The 15,805-nt window shown below is 39.0% G+C and overlaps 1 protein-coding gene across 1 annotated transcript in view; it reads left to right on the top strand.

Annotated features, from left to right (window-relative positions):
• The window catches only part of ngfrb (nerve growth factor receptor b), a 33,125-nt gene extending 17,405 nt beyond the window's left edge, over positions 1-15,720 (top strand). The window contains exons 4-6 of the mRNA XM_020605380.1: positions 8,651-8,888; positions 10,542-10,702; positions 11,717-15,720. Coding sequence (XP_020461036.1) covers positions 8,651-8,888; positions 10,542-10,702; positions 11,717-12,060 — 743 coding nt within the window. The 3' untranslated portion in view covers positions 12,061-15,720. The remainder of the gene's footprint in view (positions 1-8,650; positions 8,889-10,541; positions 10,703-11,716) is intronic.
• Positions 15,721-15,805: the final 85 nt, after the last annotated feature.

Raw genomic sequence — 15,805 nt, 5'->3', positions numbered from 1 at the left:
ACGCCAACTATTCATTGATATGCAACTTAACCTGGTCCTCCAGTGTACACAATGCATTGCCGTCTTCAAATGAAATACAGAAGAACTGTTATTTAATAATTCAAATGTGGTCATGCCGTTTTTGAGGTGTACCACATATATACTAAGTCATACCCATCAAGGTCAAAATCCATTCCCCTTACATTATTAATCCAAGTTTCAGAAACAGCCTTGAGTTATGAACTTAAACCACACTGCAGCTTTCAATTTGAAATTCAGTGATTAGCTACACAACATTTATTTATCCCTGTAATGCTGTTGACAAATTGGCACGTCAGATATAGTGGGTTGATATCGGTTTGGACAGTGCACTTCAATGTAAAGATAGTTGCAGAATGTACTGCTGTAACTCGGCACAGTTGGACCAGAGATGTGGTTAGCATCCACCTCAAAAGAGAAATGCAATTCATGGTAAACATCAAGGATTTTCTTTTTAATATGTCATTATGTCATCTTAGCTGTCTTGCCAACATTAACCACCGCTAAGAATACATAGCTTAATTTATTCAAAGTTGGAGGCTGTGTGAATGCCACATTGAATGCCCTATAAATGTGAACATTCTGGATCATCACATGTGAAATATTACCTGGATCCAGATCATACTTTGGTGTGTGATCCAAGCATCCTAGGCATCGTGTATGGTGTTAGAAACAAAAATATTGCAGCTGGCCCTGTCTCACAATAATGAAGAAGCCTTTAAAAAATTCCAGCATCTGGATGATGATCTTGGTCAGCACCAGAATCTAATGGATTATACCGTGGGTTGTACCACACCTCTCTAAAAAATGTCATCAAAACCCATTCATGTTTTTTTAAGTTAAGCTATGAACAAGCCAAGAAACACTGGCAAAAATATAACTTCCTTAGTGGAGGTAATAAGGTTATGTGATGAGAGTATGTAGATACAACATATGTTTCTACTAAGTGCCTTCTGTAAAAAAAAAAAAAAATCCTCCATTGAGGATGACACTTTAATGCAGCATGATTTAACTCAGAGAGAGTTATGGTAGATAATTCATCCAAGATCAAGATATAAGGAACCAGAACTCCAATACTAAAACATCCTTTAGACAACTAATGGTGTATATTTCGTAATGAATGTGAATTTGCTGTGTTTCCAGGCATGATGGCTCACAGCCTACTGTACATAGTCTTCAACATCATATGTTATTCCTCACTCTAACCTAATCATGCAATCTTTATTTCAAATGTAATCTTTTTACCAAAGCACAAGCATTATCAGCAGTTACAAATCTGTAGTGCTGCCAGACGTCTGTATCCATTACTGTGGTGGAGTCAGGCGACACGGGGCTGAAGGCTAAACACAGTCAAAGGGTGAAGGGAGAGAGAGGAACACACAGAGGGCCACTGCCCATTGAAAAGACAACTTGTAACTTAAGACACAAGAAAATACTTTAGAAGGACCAGAACATTACCTTGACTATACAGTAGGTTATCTTTTTTTAAAAAGAAAACTGTATTTACTGCTGTTAATGTTTGGACTATGTGGAATATTTGAGTTTAGGGTGGGGTAGACTTTTCCCTGATAATTTTTCCCATGATAATTTAGTACTCCTTTATTGTGGATACAAGATCAGCTGATATGTGGGGTGAAAATCTAATTTCCTCCCACACTCCAGAGGGATTAGTGACTTGTTTTGAATCTTATGGGGAAAAGAAAAACTCACTCTCTTCATTTCTTTCTTATGGTAAAACATGTTAATACTGCCAAAACTTTGTCAGGCTAAACATACAGAGATGAGGGTCTGAAGGCAAGATGCTTATCTAAAGAAGCGCGATATGACTTCCACTCTTCTGCAGGCAGCCGAGCAAGGTCAGGGGTTGAAGTTCATGGGAGGGCTTGTATGTGGAGGCAGTATGAGTTTCCCTTGGGGATGTGCACTGAACAACATGGCATAATCATTCTCTTTTTAAGGGTCACCAGAAACAATGGTGCAAGTGAAGTTGATTAAACTGGTGCTCTTGTCAATTACCCTTCAAAGCAACATCTGCTATGTTATCCTAAGCCAGCTAAGACAAACCAAAGATACTCTGTTGGTAGATATAATTAACCCCTATCTCAGAGGGAGAAGTTTGCTTTGTAGAGCGCAGGATTTATATGAAAAAGGCATGTAATATGACTAATAATAGGACTGGTTACAGGCAATGGTAATGTCTACGTTAACCCAGAGAAAGATTAGTTGAAAATGCATTATCAGCAGGAGTGCCCAGTCACTATGCCACTATGACAAGGCCCTTTCATAACATGGCTGAATGAGCAATGCTTGAGTTTGACAGAGTAGTTGCTGTCTGTTCTTATCAGCCAGAGGTTTTGGCTACAAGCCCTCTAGGCTGGGTGTAAACAGAGACTTTCACACCATGACCCAGTTCGTTCTTGATATTGTACCCAGGATTGACGGCATATATGTGGGCTAACCTATTACCATGCGGGATTACCTGATGGGTTTCTGGTTCTAAGGCCGCAGGGGCAACAAGTTGTAGTTTGCAGCACATATGCAAATATATTATTCATGCATATACATTCCTAAAAAGTCACAGATCACACACACCCTCAGAGCAGTGTGTACAGGCACTGATAATCCCACTCCTATGCACAGACTTAAGTCAATAAGACAATTTATTGAACGTTACAGATCAGAAACAGAACATGGAGGGAAGAAGGTCAATTAGGTGGGTTAGAGAGGAACCAAGAATGGAGGTGGAGGCCCAGGTGACTGGGTCAAGTGCATTTGGTTACCGAGTTGATAAGCAAATAGGAGGAGGGAGCTGCTTCCTTCCTGAGTTTGGTTGACCTTAACAATCGACAGGCTGCCCTCCAGAAATCAGAAGACATAGTCTGCTAACCAGCACCATGCACAGCAGTAAGGGCAAGACCAGTTCAACTAAATCAAAACAAAAAGACAGAAGAAGGGAAAACAGAAGTATAGAATGAGGTGAAGGAGCTTTCTTTTCTTGGCATGTGTCTACAGACAACTGCATGTGCAATAACCTCACTAAGGCATGCACCACCCTGTGCCCTTTAGTGTTGCTAAACCCAGCAAGTTTTCCATTTATGCATGCCAAGTGTTCATTTTTAACATTTTAATGACTTGTTTCAAAACCAAAATCTTGTCAAAGGGCTCTTAAACATACACTCGATGGCTACAAGTATGCTATCGTGCCAAAAGACGGAGGCTTAAGCTGCATCACCTAGGCAAAAAGTCCATATCTTTACAAGCTGATGATCATGTGCAAGACTTCAAAATTAAGAAACATCTTTGTTCTTGTATATCAGTATAGAGCTAGTGCAAGTAGACCTAGTATTATAAGTTATTATACAGAAAAATCTAATTAGATCCGACTGTTATTTTGTTCTAAGGTTTCTGTGCAAATTCTCAGTCATCCAGGTCATAGTAAACCGCAACCAAAATAACCTTGGAAATCAACTGGACTTGGATTTCTAGATCGAAGACGTTTCACCTCTCATCCAAGAGGCTTCATCAGTTCTGACTGACTGGTGTTAAGTCGGAGATATTTATCCCCCTCGGTGTGGTTTCAGTCCTTAGAAGGCCAACAATGTCCATTAACGACTGAGTCGTTACAGCCCAGCCCAGTATCAATGAGGGTCGTTACCTGTCTTTGGATCCTCCCCTGTCAACCGACGCCTATTGTCCTGGTGGGCATGTTTGGGCAAAGATCTCAGAACCGGGTTGTAGATGGAAGACAAGTTGTGTCTTAGTCCACCACCCCTATTAAGAGAGGGGTGTTCTATTTTTACGAAAATAGCTTCCTTAACACCTCTCTCAAACCAGCGATGTTCTCTGGAGAGGATCTGGACTTCACTGTCCTCAAAAGAGTGTCCTTTCTCCTTCTGGTGGAGGTGGACTGCTGAACTCAGAAACGTGAACTGGCTTTTTTCTTAACATTAACTTGTTACTCCACCAAGTATGAAATTGTAGTTTGCTAGACATTCTAACCTTGCAGCTTGTGTTTGAGCAGACAAATGTACAGTTTAATAAATTTCTTGCACATTTGCTCTTTTATTTTTGGTTTTGGAAAGGCTAAAACCTTCTCTGTGACTTTTACTGGAGCCCAACACACACTACTTCAACATGGAGAGCTCCAACGCTTGACAGGCTTGTCACGCCTAATTATGGTTGCTCAGCTATAATTGGACAGTTACTTTTGTGGGAGGGACTTAGGGAATGATCAGTTCAAGCGAGCATCTGACAGACAGATAAAGAGCAGGAGACAAATGGGGAAGAATGATAAAGGGCAGAATGCCATCGACATTCCTGATTTCCGGCATCTAAAGCGTTGCCACATCAATAACAGTGAAGAATCCCCTACTTCAGTTTGAATAAATAATTCACTGTCTTTGTATTGCACAGTCACTCATTGTGTAGCTATAGTTTGGCCTGTACACATCTACAGACTTTATAACTGTTCTGACTTGTGCTCTATGGTCACAGTTGACCTTCTCTCTTTAACCCTTTTGCTCCCTGCCCCACACAGTACGAGCATTGTAATGATAAAGGAAGCTTTAAAGTTGACTGTGTCTTTCTCTGTTGTCAAACAAGAATCAACCTTTTGTGACCATGACTCAGTCTCCTGATGTCGCCTGCCATCCATCAGAAATTTGCCCCTCAAAGTTTTGGAGGTGATTTGGCATGAGTGAGCCTTTCTGGTCCAAGGGTGACCACAACACTTGTGCTTTTGCTCGTGCCGTTCATTCACTGCCAAATGTTCTGTTTGGGGAGTCAAGGTTTTGTCCTCAGGGGTATTTATAACATGTGTTGGGGAGGTGTGTCTCTGCCAAGCCAGGCCTTTCTCTCTGTGTTATTTATATTTTTAACTGCCATAGCAGCCTAGAGCTGAATCACTTCACTATGGCATAAAGAGGAAATTTGGAATTGGACTTTTGTGTTGTTGGCTCATTTACAGGATTGATTCTGTCATAGTGAAAGCTGGCATTGTGGTCTTCTAATATTTATGAGTTTCTTTCTTTGTGGTTACAGACTACTTGGATTTAAACTAGCCACATTTAGTCTATATTTATTTATTTGTGTACATTTATTGCATTTATATGTCTTAAAACAAGAACAATAAATTTTGCAGTACAGTAGCACATTTCAGTACAAAAATGCTTGGTACCACTGTATAAATAAGGAACATTTTATAAAGAGTCAATTATAACTAATGGCTTTATTAATGATTAATAAATATTAAATAAAACTATTAAAAAAAAATATGACCGTTTGGACTGCCAGGTTGTGAAAAATCTCTGACTGACTGGAAAACATCCATTATTTAATGATGCATCAAGCAGGTGTTAACACCATTTAAATCATTCAAATCAGCTAAATTTAATCATTTATGTCAGCTCTATTTAATAATTTAAGTCGACTCAGTTTTCTTTATTTTATTGTTAATTACTGTTAAAGTGATTAATGACAACTTATAGACCATTTAAAGGGTCTGTTATTAGACAAAATGGCACCCAACATTTAAACAAAAAATGACTGTAATTAGAAGCAAATCCATATGTCAAATATACAACAGAAAATAACTGACAGTGAGTACAGCAGTGCAGTAGATGGGGAATAGGGATCCGTAGAAAAGAAACCAATGGATGAGGCTTGGGAGAGTGAACAGATGCTCAAAATGTAGCCTGGTCGATAAAAGCGATGGAGTTACTCCTCTGCACTCTCAGGTTTCTCTGGTTGACCTCTGCGAGTGCTGATCACATTCTGCCGCAGAACAGGCTCACACACATGCAGCCCGTGCAAATTTATCAACAAGCGTACTTATTCAGGATTGTGTTCGGTCTTGGGCAGAAAAAAGATACGGGTCATGTGAGAAAGAAACTGAGCCAGAAGTCTCAAGGGGAAAAGAAAAGTATATAAAAGAAGGGAAATGTGCCAAAACAAAAGATAGGAGGAACAGCATTCTTCAATTGTTTTTTTTACTTGTGCTCGCTGTAACAACATGAATACTATAAAAATGTCCTTCATTGGCGGTGAAAGGATTTCATGTTTTATTGGGCAGGTCTTAGCAGCAGTCTCAGCTTTTCTCAGGTATAATGACATATAATAAAAAATAAACCTGCTTGTGTCTGAAGCCCCTCCTTCTCCTTTGGTTTCAATCCACTGTTAGCTTAAAGTATATGGTGTTGAAACTGTAGTAACATCTGTTTGCAAGAGTCTGAAGGAGGTGGGAATAACAAGTCTGACTCAGGTGTGGCTGCTGCAGAGTACCAGATGCAAACACGCACTTTGAAAACAAATTACAGACACACTCTCGCTGTAAAATATACAAATATACAGTAACAACCAAATAAGCTTAACAATACATAAAGGAAAATGGTTTGTTGACAGGAGTTAACAGTTGACTGAACCTATAATTTTGACACTTCCGTGTTTCACTGACTTTACTGACAAGCTATTTCCCCATTTTGATCACAGGAATCCAGGCAAATTTGCATTCTTAAAATTTTAAAATACATATACATGAAATAATGACTAATAACACACCGCCAATGCCAAGCGACCAAAGATGGGAAAAGGATATATAAAATGTGATGCTAATAAAACGATTTTGTCTTACTAACTTTTCATATATTCATATACAGAGTGGGTGAAAGGTAACTAGGCATTAAAAATTGGTTATAATGGCTATAATGTGAGGTTACTGTTCACCCACCCTGTATGTATATTTTAAATGCAACCATGAAACCACCTTTTTCAAGTACATGGATGTTTCTACCCTTCAACCCAACATTTTGTTTTTCACTTGCTAATTCAGAGTAATAAAACAAATCTTTTCTTCCCATTTGTCTCAGCTCAGTTAACCTTTTTCTAAAATTTTGCACATACTTTTGGTAGACATTTTTGATACACATATTGTGTCCAATATAAGATTCTGTTACTGGCTCATCACCCCAAGGCTACTTAATGAGGGAATCCTCATTGTGTTGATCAGTAAAATGATTCAGTGTGATCGCTCTCTGACCTACAGCACTAGTCCAGTAAGCCTTTATCTCTCTCTGCACTGAGAATAAGCTGAGCTCAGCAGAGAAGGTCACTCCCCTCTGAGGCCAGACCATCCAATCTGGGAGGGTGAGCTAGTGGCTCAGTAAAGGCACTTAGGAACCTGTTTTAACTGTTAATAACAGACTTATGGAGGCAGGACACATAGAAATGATATGGGAGTAAATGGATGGATGCGTAGTTTAATGAACAAATAAATAAATAAAAGACATAACCAGGACAGTTAGGAAAACAGCTAGGCAAGTGCTAATTGACAGAAAAGGGAAATGCCTGATGGGAGCAAATAAAAGCATAGCTAGAGGCAAGATGGACAGAAAGGATGGGGAGGAGGAATTTGTGCTAGACAAATATGACACAAATATCATCATAAGTATTTTTACAGAAAAAAAATCTATGGCTTTACAATTTAGGGATTAAGAATGATGGACATCCAGCATTACAGTGTAACAGGACATACGGTATGTGTTACCATTAAGTGATTATCACATTCTCAAAATTCCTTCAGCTGAAAACCCCAATAGCAGCTCCATGCATTCATCTAAATAAGATGAATACTGCTTTAAAAAAAATGCTTTCACCTCATGAGCTAACAATGGTCACCTCACATTTAGCAGCTCTCCTAAGACATTTAGAGCCCCTGGAATCCAACAAGATAATTTCCTGTTGATGATGTGAGTAACTGCAAGTGACAAATGAGGATAGGTCTCCACATCCGCGGTTAGGAGCAAACATGTCGGTTTAGCGTTAATGGTCGGAGGAAAGTGGACAGGATGGGATGGACAAATTTGCTCTTACTTCTGATAATGGCTCCCTAGGGATGGGGGAGGACGACCAAGTAATGTGGGAGGTAATGTGTGCATGGAGAAGACGGAGGGACATGCTGCAGATTCTTTGACATGAGACAAGATGTAGTAACCAACGCTTGATTTTTGAATGTGCTTGCCCGACAGCTGCAAGGATTAAGGCGGCTCTAATCATTATACTAACAATGGATCAAAATGATTATGTGTAATGTGAAAGGTGTCTTGCTTACTGAAATCAACTGAAAAATATCACCCAACTCTGTAGCTCCCACTAACTCTACAGGGCACTGTGTGTCTTTCAACTCAGTTTTTCTGGGCCCTCAACTTTATTGTTCCGGGTCATTCTCTCAGCTCTCATTAGTGTTGCGTCCAGCTAAAGAAGGCAGCTGCTTTTAGCAGCAGAACCTGTGGTACACTATTCTAAGCACCAGTTGGTGAGCATAGTGAAGCAATTAGCAACTAGCAGGATATTCTCAGCTTCTCAGCAGCTATTCTCAGAAAAAAAAACTAAAGATAAACAAAACATTGAATAGTGGATTTACATTAAACTGGCCGGCCAGAAATGTGGCCCTAAATGAATATTGCCCTATTCAACATTAACATTGTGCCAACAGCTTGTTTCTGGTGGCCAAAAAGAAAGAAACTGTTATTGCAGATCTAACTGGCCCTTTAATATCTAAAATGTATAGTAAATGCTTTGTTTTCACATATTCAGGAAGTTTATAAAGTTTCTGTCCATTCCTATTTGTCTTTCACAGTTCACTACCCTACCATGTCTCCCACGGCCTTCATGGGCTCCTCCATACCCTCTTATGATGATTTTCTAACAGAGGGCTTCCCACCAGAGGGCCCTACCGACAGCACCACCACCACCACCACAGATGGTGATCCCCAGAAGCGCCTCTACCAGGGTCTGAATGACAAACTCATCCCCATCTACTGCTCCATCCTAGCAGCTGTCGTGGTCGGCCTTGTGGCCTTCATCATCTTCAAGAGGTAAGGACAGAAAAGAGCTGAAGTTAACAATGAAACTGTTCACCCAGTAAACAAAATGATGGGTAACTGCTAAATTACTAGCCCAATGCAGTATTGTGTTTTGGGGGTATTTTTTCCAATTAAAACAAGCATGGTTGTAGGTTTAAAGAGATTTTTAAAATCTTTTTTTTTTAAATGGAATCGTGGGAGTCCACACTGTTATTCGGTGGGTCGGAATATGGACTGTATACAGTCTTTTTTACATTTAAAGCCCCTGCTTCTCTCTTAATGCCTACACAGACACCCCATTCTTTACACAAACACTGAAAGTGTCAGCAGCATTTAAACCACTGAACTGCAACTGCCATACATGTACTCCGAGTTACCTCACTGTATGAAGTGTGAAGAGATGTCTTACATGTAACTGCTCTCATCTTTCATCTGAATATTAATATCTCAAGGACATTCTGAAGAATGTACCTCAGATACAGTTCACCCTATTTTTACTACCACAGTTCTTATCATTATTATTGATGGTCATGCTTTTGTAAAGCTGACATCAGAGCTCTGCACTGTGGGTAATTTTGCTGTTCTTGGCACAGCACCCAGCCACAATCCTTCATCAGGTGACATACCCAGGCTTATTAAGTATTTATTTTAATGCTGGATAATCCAAAGGATGTTTTTTTAAAGTGTGGGTGTTTTTTACCTGGGCTTTCTGTGTGCAAATGACAAATGGGGATATTTAAGTTTTTATTGTTACTTATTGTTGTACTACAAATGTGCTATGGTGAGAATTAAACATTTTTGTTTGCTCAAATATTAGACTCTATGACAAATAGTTCCCTTTTTAAGATCAGCAGACAGAAAAGAGAAGATTTTTTGCTTCATGACTAACATACTCTAAAGGCAGGTGGAGTCTGCAGTCAGCTCTGTAGACCATAGTAGGACTTCAACTACTTTCTAAGTAAAATATTTGGTCATATAGTCTGTAATCCAGTTTTTGTTCCTGTATTCATAATCTACTGAGATGAAGCTTAAACCTCATGTGGTTTATATGTGCCAGTTAATTTTAGAAATCTCAATGTTGTAAATGAACTCTGAGTTTTTTGTCACTGGGCATAAAGTGAGTTTTGTGGCTTTGAAGATGTGTCTGCTTCTTTCCAGTATGTCTGGCTTTTAAATTTTTTTTGACTCAAATCAAATCTGTGATACATGCACAATGTATTGTTTTACTAGTCAAAAGAGGTAAATGATTACTGATTGTCCTTTAGTCAGCAAGGCTATTGTAAATTTTTAACCCACACCAACTCTACATTTGTCAAAAAGAGTTGTCTTCAGCTTTACAGAGGGTTTTGATGTCTTTACCTCACGGTACAGTTTTTTTTGTGACAAATTTTAATGCTTGGATTCACTCTGAGCAGTGCTCAAAGCTTGTTTCTGCTGCCCCAAAGTGGCCAAAAAAAGTTTATAATAACCAAACCAGTAGGATTATTGTGTATTTACAATACTGGTAAATAACAATGAGGTTAGTACAGTTGAATTAGGTGTTGTCTCAACCAATATTAATCATCAACTCTGGTACTGAAAATTTCCACAAACATATATAATAATGCTGTTGATTACTGCTTTTTTTGTTGAGTTTTTCTTCTCTTTGGATTCATTTTCATTCAGGTGGAACAGCTGTAAGCAGAACAAACAAGGAGCCAACAACTGCACAGCCAACCAGAACCAGACACCGTCACCTGAGGGGGAGAAGCTGCACAGCGACAGTGGCATTTCTGTGGACAGCCAAAGTCTGCAGGAGCAGCAGGGCCAGACACAGGCACACACGGGTAACACACTAATACCTGAACCTTCACAGCAACCACTCCCTTGCTAACAAGAAATACAATAGCCCTCATTTATCAAACTATTGTACTTAAATTGGGTGTGACCACATTTTGGTACAAAAAAAATGTTAATCTGGTGCTGAATTCCACTGGCAATGAGTTTGCCTCTTATCCTGAATAAGTCAGGTTTCTGTGAATGTACACAAAGGCTGCACCCTGAACTGCCTCAGCACTCCAGCTGAAAGGACAGACTTTCTTTTTGGAATGAGCCATCCAGTGGCTTCATCAACTTTACCTTGAATATAACATTTCAAAGTTACTGTAGCAAATCAGAAAGCAGCTAGTGTTTGTTTATTTGTTTGTTTTCAAGACAGCACATGTTTCTGGCAGTTTCTTGTCCTGCCCTTGACAAACCAGTTTGAGAGAATTTAGGACTTTTAAAGGATATAATTAAAGGAAGAAAAAGTGGTGCAAGCAGAGGAATAAGGACAGTATTCAGACAGTAGTGCTCATGTTTGTATACTATCTTACAGTGATAATCAGTGGGATGTGTTGGGACGTCTGTGGTGCTAAACAATTGGTGCTGTTGGCTCCTGACAGTCAGACAGTGAGACTCAAGACAAATCACCTTTTCCTTGGATTTTCTGTAATAATGTTTTAGTGGAATTTGTCAGGCAGAGATGCTATTGCTACTCTTAGAATGCAGCTACGCACTACTTCTTCCATTTACTCCAAACAACCCACTGCTGCTCCTGCAGGAAATATACACTTCCTCATTTCCTTTATACCAGTATTTACAGCCACTTGAAAAGCTCAACAACAGGATGAAATCCTTATCATGTTACATGTAGAGCAGTAAAAATGCGGGGATTTGTAAGATTATTCCTTTATGTGAACCATGCCAGTCAATTTAAAAAATAATTTTGTTTAAAATAAATAGAATTATACTTAGATATATGAAATTACAGCAGGGCAAAAATACTCAAATTAATGAAACTTGTTATTTTCCCTCTGCAGTTGTCACCATGGATGAAGAGCCTTGTTTGCTTCTTCCTCTCCACACCAGAGAAAAAGTGGAGAACATGCTGTTCAGGGGCAGCGAAGGAGACAACGGCAACCACATGGACGATAGTGACTGGTGCAACCTGGCAGGCCTCCTAGGATATGAGGAAGAGCGAATTGCGACCTTCCGGCAGGAAGAGCATCCTGTCCGCGCACTCCTGTCTGACTGGGCAAGCAAGGACTCTGCCAGCATGGACACACTTTGCACAGCACTACGCAAGATCAACCGTGACGACATCGTCCAGAGCCTGGTACTCAGCCCAAGTGCTACTAAGTCAACCGCCACCTCTGTAGTGTGATTTACAGAGCATAAACCACCTGGACATCAACTTTAATATTCTTTATTGGCCTCCCTTACTTCAGATAATTCATGCTAGAACCGCTTTCAACTATTCCCTCAAGAAGCCAGCAGTCACAATGATGGTCCAGTGGCATGAATAATGTTGGATCAAGGAATAAGACTGGAAGATGCCACAAATCAGACAAAAAACAATTAAATAATGTACCAAACCAAATAGATGGAAATGAAGCCAAAACCCTAACTATCAGGATGGGCTTGTAATCAATCAACAACAATTTAAAATCCACTCAAATAAAACCAGTGCCGAAGGAAATTGTTTAATCATTCCACTGTGAGCCTGGATATCCACCTTACTGTCTTCTGACCCGATTAATTCTGGATCAGCCGTGGCTTTTGATGTTAATGTGGATACCTGGCTCTTGAGCCTCTGCATCTTTAATCATTATTTCTAAACATGCATAGTCAGTTATTTATAGCCTTTATATGCCAGTGTTGTACCAATAAATGTTACTTTTCAAATGCATGCAACCAAAGAGGAGTAAATGTCTCCAGACCCTACCTGACAAGTAACATTTACATGCCATGTTAGAACTGAATGTGACAAAAGTCTTGTGCCTGTTACTGCTATGAATGAGGCCTGCATACCACAGAGTGTCAGGATCTTTGCAACTGTTACAGGATAAATTAACTGCCCCCCTTCAGCAAAAACAAATAATAACTCCAATTATTTATACTTATTTTAACTAACTTTGTTAGATGTAAAACATGGTGCTGCAGCACACACACAATTAATCTCAATTTTGCCTCTATTTTTATTTTGTCTGGCTCTTCCTTTTCTCGATAAGAGCTTTAAGAACTGCTGGCTGGACTTTGCGTACTAGATGGTCTGTGGGGCAGGTCACTGACTGAAGCCACATGAGACTCCAGTCTGTGTGCTCAAGCCTATCTGCATAACACAGGATCTCCTACACAGCCTCCTTCACAATGACCCAGAGCAGGGAAGGACATGGAATTCAAAATACAAACATCCAGTCTAGCCCCCACGTGTACTGTATGTGTATACGCAGACAACTGCCCACAGCAAACAGACACATACTGTATATACTCCACACAGTATGTAGCCATGTATGTAACTATACAACTGTGTCTTAAAAACATGTCTAATGTTGTACAATTTGCAGTCTGTGTGCTATAGATGGTGAAATGCTATCCTAACAGTAAACAGCATGCACAAATTCCAAAACAAAAACAAATGCACATTTAGTACAAAATGACCAGGATGGAAAGCAAAAATCCAGGGCGTTCTATTGTTTTTGTTTCATTTCTCAGGGTATCTTGAATGATTGTTAAAACATCAATATTGCACCCACTGTTCAAGAGGAGACACTGTGTTTATCTAAAGCAGTGATTCTTGCGCTCGACAATCCTTCAGACAGCTGAATAAGAGAGGGGTAAAAAGGGTGTCTTGTTTCCTCATTGTTGGGAACAATGACATCTGGATAAAAGGCAAGTCAGGAGAGACATAAGTCAACGGATATGGGATGAATTCAGAGTAAGGGAAAACAGTTCAGTTTTGAATTACTCAAGGTGAAACCCAGGAATCTGCATTTGTATTAATCAGCTTGTGTAAGAATAAGCATGCATTCCTCCTGTCTGGATGTGCTTTTTGCTTCTTTGTGTTGTGTTTCTATTTGTGTGAAATATTTGATTTAAATTTGTCAAAGCGAACTTCAACATTGTAATAATGTTGATATTATTATTATGCTGCCATTTGAGGACCAATGGGGCCTCCTTTTTTTAGTCCACTGTTTTGGGAAAATATTTGAAGTAGCAAACTGTTTACTGTACTAAACTGTATCACCAACTTCATCTGGTACTCGTGGATACATACTGTACATTGTTACTAATCACTAGCCTATTGAGCTTCATGCTGTAGTGTTACTTTAAATGAAGGTAATCTCACTCTACTCTCTTAAGGGTTACTGTATTTTAATTATAAATAACATCTGTAAAGGGTTTGTCCTAGATTGTAGCATTTAAATGTGTGATAGTGTCTGTTTTGCATCACAAGTGCCTGGGAACTATTGCAGGTCTCTGCTGATGCTGTACATTTTTATTTTTGTAAGTATATCTTCTTTAGTTGCTGTTTTGTAACTTGTAAATAATTAGTTTTTTTCTTGTGTTTAGATAAAGCCTAGAAGGCACCACTGTACAATATTGATGTGAATGGGACTGTTAAAATATGACCTAGTTTAAAACAGCAAAGGGAAGAGAGGTGCAATTGTGAGATACGTGTTGCATTTAACAAATGTTTCACCATCAGGTGTATTTGTGTAGTACATGATGTAGCATGGACATGAATAGGGGAAACAAATTGACATTATCTGTATGATAACAGAACTGTACATGTTTGTTGTCCATTTGGAAAGACAGCACCTGAGCACCCACCGACCATAGACTCTCTGCATTGCTAAAAGACTATTTAGACATTTTCAGCCATGTGCTTAGTTACTTTCTTGCTGAGAGAGATGAGAAGATCAATACCACTACTGTACTTGTTTGGTAAAATACTGCAGCCAGCAGGCAGTTATCTTAGCTTAGGTTAGCATAAAGAGTGGAACAGGGTGAAACAGCTAGCCAGGCCAATCTTCGCTTTTCTTATCTAACTCTCAGCAAGAAAGTAATATTTCCCAAAGTGTCAAACTATTTCTTCACATCAAATGAACCTCATATCTGTGGAAATTTGTAAATTTGAAAAAGAAGGTGGCATAGAAGGTATGCTACTTATTATTCAAACATATTTACAGTACATGTCACATAGTTAAATATATAGACCATGGATCTATAGATCCATGATATAGACACACTGCACTGTTGATGTGTCTGTAGCAGACAACCTCCTTTGTGATGATTTTCCCACAGGCTTTGACTCAAGAAACATAAGTCAAAAAATAAAGAGCCAAGTTCTTATTTGTCCTAAATATCTGAACAATTTGCACCAGCAAGATGTTAAGTTGCTAAGCTGTGAGGTAAAGCTCTTTTGGTTGCACCTGATTAACTAGTGTGACTAAAACAGAATGAATCATCAAAACTTTACACAACCTGTTACCTGTTTTAATATGACTTTTCTTGGTTAAATTAATATGTTTGTTAACTATTGCTTTCTGTAAGAAGCAAGAGGGAAATGTCTCAAGTTTTTTTTTGTTTAATATTATCTATCACCACAGAATGACTTTCCCTAAAAGCCCTCTGTCTATTCTGTCTATAACCTCATTTTTTCTTGTCAGAAACTAACTGATTATGGAGGCTTGAACAGTATTTGTTCAGTTTGACAGAGATGAAAGATTTAATTAACAAATAGTGACCAGAGTTTAAATAGTTTGTACAGTAAACCTCAACTGAAGGTGAACATGTCATGACATTGCACTAACCGTTACAAATGAGGATGTGAGAGTGTGTGGATGACTGAAAGACTGGCTTCCAAGGATACGGTTTTGAAAACACTGACAAGACTGACAGTGCACCAGGACTGAATTGTACAGATCTGAGAAATACTGAATGTTTCTAATACATATACTGTACTATACCTAATGTGAATTTGCAAAATTCCTGCAGCAGACAAGCAGTAAAATCAATAAAGCTATTAAATCCATTTACGTTCCTCCCTATGAATCCAACAACACACACGCAAACAAACAGTGCATGCCCTTGCACACACAAGAACATAAACCTAATCTAACACA

The sequence above is a fragment of the Monopterus albus genome, unplaced genomic scaffold (genome assembly GCF_001952655.1).
Source record: "Monopterus albus unplaced genomic scaffold, M_albus_1.0 scaffold69.1, whole genome shotgun sequence".
Classification (NCBI taxonomy): Eukaryota; Metazoa; Chordata; class Actinopteri; order Synbranchiformes; family Synbranchidae; genus Monopterus; species Monopterus albus.
Note: the sequence above shows the minus strand (reverse complement) of the source record. Positions and strands in the feature narration are given on the sequence as shown.